At 38.3% G+C, this 5,979-nt stretch overlaps 1 protein-coding gene across 7 annotated transcripts in view; it reads right to left on the bottom strand.

Annotated features, from left to right (window-relative positions):
- LOC107692563 (protein kinase C alpha type-like) overlaps positions 1-5,979 on the bottom strand; it is a 32,389-nt gene that overhangs the window by 3,027 nt on the left and 23,383 nt on the right. For 3 of the 7 annotated variants that reach the window (XM_016491655.1, XM_016491657.1, XM_016491656.1), the window contains 4 exons: positions 4,888-5,061; positions 2,570-2,661; positions 2,130-2,192; positions 1,912-2,050 (listed from right to left, as the gene is read on the bottom strand). In XM_016491655.1, coding sequence (XP_016347141.1) covers positions 1,912-2,050; positions 2,130-2,192; positions 2,570-2,661; positions 4,888-5,061 — 468 coding nt within the window. The other 4 variants (XM_016491660.1, XM_016491659.1, XM_016491658.1 and 1 more) reach the window with 4 other exon arrangements.

Genomic DNA, 5,979 nt, shown 5'->3' with positions numbered 1-5,979 from the left:
AAGCAGCGTTTGTGAGTGGAGCGCTGCTTTGTGTACAGCGTTACCGGGGAATCCTTGATCTCTACCACTCCAACAGTGCCTCCTGCTGGCAGAGAATGAGTTTGCATATATATGCCGCTTGGGAAACACTGGACTATGGTATAAATAATTTAAACTGTATAACAGTTTCGCTGCAATTCATGTTATAATGTTAGAATTAAATAACAATAAAAATAAGACATCAATGTGTCGTCACGAGCCGCAGGGTTTAATTTGGATTTGTCTGTGCATGTTTTTTTTACTCTCATAGATTTTGTTACCATTGCCATGCATTATACGACTGATAGACTGCAACGGCTGGACTTAAAAATCTTCGTTTGTGTTCTACTGAAGAAACAAAGTCACCTACATCTTGGATGCCCTGGGGGTAAGCAGATAAACATCTAATTTTTGGGTGAACTATCCCTTTAACTAAACACAGCAGACGGAACTTGCTGCTTTGGCAAGGGGCGTGGCAGCACTGAAACACCGTCTAAGCTGTTCGCCAATCACAACGCACTGGGACAGCTAACCAATCGCATCACATTTAGTTTTGTTGGAAGGCAGGCCTTCATCAAACCCGGAACTAATCGAGCCGTTTTTTTGGCTGGGGAGAAAGGTATTGTAATAATGTAAATTATGTAAAAAATAATGCGTTTTTTTGAACCACCAAGCATGAGAGCATATTCTAGTACACCCCCAAAACAAATGCAAGACATTGTAAAAGAGCATAATAGGACCCCTTTAAAATATATCAAAATAGAAAATGGTTATTTCAAACTGTAATAATATTTCAAAATATTACTGCTTTTGCTGTATTTTTTATCAAATAAATGCAGCCTTGGTGAGCAAAAGAGACTTCTTTCAAAAACATTAAAAAAAAACTTACCGACCCCAAACTTCTGAATAGTAGTGTACAGTAGGCATTTAAATATATTCAATAAATTACACATTTTAATATAACATATTTATTAAAGAAACTTCACAGAATACTCTTCAAAATGGAGCCAAACAACATGAAGCAGGATGATAAGATGGAAACTTTAAGTAGAGCTCTAGGTAAGTTTGTTCTTGTCCTTTAGTTCCTCTGTTCATGACTGTTGAATTTCTTTGAATTGCAATTCAGTAAATTCCATTTCCCATCATTCCAATTCAAATTCCAATTCAACATCCTGTGGAATGTGACCAATTAAACTCGCATTCCAACTCCTAAACTTAAAGAAGGCCCATGAATTTTGCCCATCCTTGCTAAATGCTTCGTAATTTCATAATGTTATATTCTCTAAATCATATAAATTAGAAATATTACCATTACAGAGTTAGATGGATGCTAATACAGCCCTCTCAATGTGCAGATAAGCTCATGAAAATCATATTAAAGATAATTACACAATAAATATGCCAGTGTCTCTGTGTCAGCCGTGAGTGTGTGTGTCACAGTGTGATAAAGAGAGATTAATTTCCTTGCCTGCAGGGACACATATTGCATCTTTTCAAAATGACAGGGACACAAAGATCAATGGCTTTTTCTCTCTCTTTTTTTTTTTTACATAATGTGATCAATGTGAGCCAGTTTAACTGCTGGGTTAATACAGCACTGACGCATACTGGGCTTCAGTAGACCCACATTCACATCGCCTTTCCATCACACAGCAAAACACAAACATTGACGATTTAGCACATACATCACTCGAGCGGGATGTCCGTCATGTCGCCGTGTAGTAAACACCGCAGTGAACCTAAATGAAATCACACAGAGACATGTAGATGCACATACACGCAGACATGTGCTGACTGCGTACAACCACTGAGTGTTCATGTAAACACAGAGCCGAGGTTATGAAGGAGAGAAGATGAATCAGACGGGAACAGAAGGATGGAGATGGAGGAAACCTCAGGTGCGATGTAATCAGGTGTGCCACAGAAGGTGCGAGTGGTGTCCCCTTCCATCATGCCTTCCCTACACATCCCAAAGTCTGCTATCTTTATGTGTCCTTTACTGTCCAGCAGGACATTGTCCAGCTTTAGATCTCTGCAGACCAGAGAGAGAATATTAAGTGACTGTAACATATGGTGTGTTTGTGGAGGGAGACTGTCATCATGTCTTGTACCTGTATATGATGCCTTTGTTGTGCAGGAAGAACAGACCCACCGCGATCTCAGCAGCATAGAACCTGCCAACATGAAAATCTCTCATTAACTCCATTAAACACACATTCATCCACTGCAGGACAGAATGACAGAATGATGCCAAACAGATGAATTCAGAAACAGAACAGAGGGGGTACTTAAACAGTATAAAAAGTGAAAAAACAAGTAATAGTTGTTGGTTATTGTAATGTTTTTATCAGTTGTTTGGACTCTCGTTTTGACGGCACCCATTCACTGCAAAGGATCCACTGGTGAGCAAGTGAGGTAATAGTAAATTTCTCCAAATCTGTTTCAATGAAGAATAAACTCATCTACATCTCGCATGGCCTGAGGATGAGTACATTTTCAGCACATGCTCATTTTTGAGCAAATTATTACAGAAGAGAAGTGCTAAACTTACGCTGCATGCGGTTCTTTAAACTTGCCGACGATTTGGATGTGAAACATAAGATCACCACCGTTCACGTACTCCATGACGTAATACAGACGATCCTACAACACAAAACTGATTATCAGCAATCAGCAGATATGCAACTGCACAATACTAATAGGAATCAAAAATTAATCATCAATCAGTTCGCTTGTTCTCATGCTATACAAGTAAATAATACAACAAATGCCACAGCAGATTAGCAATCAGTCAAATTAAAAGACAAATTAATGAATAGAAACAAGACCTTGTGATCACACAAGGGCAGAAATATCGTATTTTTACAGAAATTAAACTTACATTAAAGTATGTATTATGAAACTAACTGTCCTTGAACACTCTGCACAATGAATTGAGTGAACTCTGTGTTGTAAGCTGAGACCAGCATGTTTTCTCAGTTGCTTCAGTATTTGTCACCTACAGCCAAGGCAAGATAACAGTCCACTTTATCTCCAGAGGCATCTGACTACAGCATCTGGTGTCTGTAGGACTTGGAACTTCTGATCAGTGGGAGGCTGCATTTTTCCACTGGGCAACTGATAGCTTTGACAGGAAACTCTATTTCATGCACTTGATACAATGAGACACAGTTTACATACACAAAGAAGTCATTACCAAAACACAGTCACATCGAGTGTTTGTTACAAATTCAATCGACGGGGGGAAAAAATCAAGTGATTTAACAAGAGTAATTCAAACCTTCACAAACCATTAAAGCCAGACACACACACACACACACACACACACACACACAACACTCCTCTTTTTCTCTCTTTCAGTACTGCAGCTGCCAATGTATTTCATTAGGCTGATTGCCACTTTGCAATATGTGTCTGCTGAAAGAGGTCAGACAATTAGCACTATGAAAAGTCATTTGTCAAAGCAAAATGAGGCAACTAACATTGCAAAAAGGCCCTCCAGATTCATTAGTTACAAAAATTATTTAACTTGTCAGAATGAAATAGAAAAAATGATAGTCTAATCACCTTTTATTACACAGGTTGTTTTAGGTTGCCAGTTTTGGACTCATGACAGCATTCCAAGAATATAATTATTACATTGTCAGATGCTTCTGTTATTTTGTTCATCATGTTGGCATTTTTTTTAAACCCTGTTAGTCAATATTGTAAAAGTAATCTGTTCTTGTGATTTGTCTCCCTCTCAAGACTGCTAACAGCCTTGTTCAGGGCAAATTAATTGAATCTATCAGTCTCTATCTAAGCCAATGTAAACAACCTTTTAATGAGGTAAAAGAAGAATACTTACGGTGTTGCTTTCATTTTTACTAGGATTAAACAGCTTTACTCCATAACTGACACAGTTATTAATCTGGCATACAAACCTCAGTAGAGGTGCATTTTTTTTCAATTAAAAAAACCCCAATTTCTTTAGATACACGATGAACACGCACATGTGTTGAATCTAGGCTTATTAGAAGCCTAATAAAAGCTGTTTATTTTACATTGAGTGGGTTAACTCATAGTGGCCATTTTTAAATCACACGACCAGATGAATATTTAGGTATATTCATAGCATTTTGTAATTACCGTAATTACTAGAAAATCCAGACATTCTACTTGAGGCCGTTCTCAATCTGAATTATGTTTCTCTACACCATTAATGCCAAAATGTTAATATAATTAGACAAAACCACAATTTAACAAGTAACAGTTGTTGGTACGCAATTGCTTTATTAATACACTTTATTTAGTTTATTTAGCAGGAGATTAGACACTACTTATCTAAATCTGTGCTGGCTACATTAAAATATATTGTACGTCTTTTGTTTATTTTCAGATTAATCTTGCTTTATTAATACATTAATAATAGGCAAAACAGAACAGAAATATTACATTTCATATTATATATTAACAGACACTATCACCTGCAGAATGGCATCGGAACCTGAAAACTTTAGTGTGATGCTGCATCCATGCCACTAGGTGTCAGTATACTATCAACCAACACAACAAAAACAAAAAATTACTGCGTTCATATTTAAAAATATCCATTTTCTGCCCTGAGAGACCACATGTGGACATGCAGGACCCACAAAATGTCAGTACTTGTGTTCCAGCTGTGCGAGGTCAGAAAAGTGATTTAAAAATGGCCCTGAAGGTGAAGAGTGCATCTGTTCCATCACTAAGGGCCGAATGACATTTCAGCCCATATATATTTCATAATTTGCGAATGTGCATATGCATGTATAAACCTCATCCCCAGGCTCCCACTCTCTTTTAATCATTAACCGTTTACACACTCTCACACACATGGATGAACACACAGACCTCGGTTTGAAAGGCGCAGTAGAGGGAGGTCAGGAAGTGAGGTCGCCCCACGAGGCCCAGCACTCTTCTCTCCACCATAGCGCTCTCTGTGTCCTCATCCTGAAACAGCACGTCCTTCTTCAACACCTTCACCGCAAACAAGCGCTCGCTGCCCCTCTCCTCTGCCAGCAGGACCTGCGGGATGACAAGAAAACCTAGCGCTAACACTTCTTGAACATTAATAATTAAGAGTTCATCATCTTCTGCTCACATTCCTACAGCAGCGACTTGATTGGGCAAACACAAAGCAAGAGCAGAAAACATAATTCAAAGCGAGTTTAACAGTCATAAGGGAACATTACCTGAAATCAAACAAAAAAAAATGAACAGAAATTCTTTCATTTCATTTACTCGTGTGATCCTGTTCTCTTCCTGTCTTTTTTTCTGCTTTTTTCTGTGTCATTTTTCTATCTCTGGGTCCCAGGTCTCTTCTCCTCTGCTCTTCTCTTTAATCTCTTCCCTCGTTTCTATCCTTTCTTTAGCATGGTTCTACGCCCTGGAGGATATGCTGTCTACTGAATATAACCCTGGCCTCTTATATAACCAAATATCTTGTGAGGACACACACACACACACAGGTTTGTTTTTATGGTTTATGGGGACTCTCCATAGGCGTAATGGTTTTTATACTGTACAAAACGTATTTTCTATTGCCCTACACCAACCCTACCCCTAAACCTACCCCTCACAGGAAACTTTCTGCATTTTTAGATTTTCAAAAAAACTCATTCTGAATTATTTATAAGCCTTTTGAATTACGGGGACACTGAAAATGTCCTCATAAATCACCTTCTCGTTGTAATACCTATGTCATACCCATGTTATTATACAAATTTGTGTCCTCATAAACCACATAAACATGCACACACACACACACAAGTGTGTGCACATGCGTATGCACACCAGATATGCTCGTGCACACACAACATCTATTTAAAATGAGTTTATATACTGTACATGAACACTACCACAAAGGAAATAAAACATTCCTCCACACACACACACACACACACACACACACACACACACACACTCACTCACTCACTCACACAC

This window comes from Sinocyclocheilus anshuiensis, unplaced genomic scaffold (genome assembly GCF_001515605.1).
Source record: "Sinocyclocheilus anshuiensis isolate Anshui unplaced genomic scaffold, SAMN03320099.WGS_v1.1 scaffold831, whole genome shotgun sequence".
Lineage (NCBI taxonomy): Eukaryota > Metazoa > Chordata > Actinopteri > Cypriniformes > Cyprinidae > Sinocyclocheilus > Sinocyclocheilus anshuiensis.
This window is presented reverse-complemented; position numbering and strand designations above follow the sequence as displayed.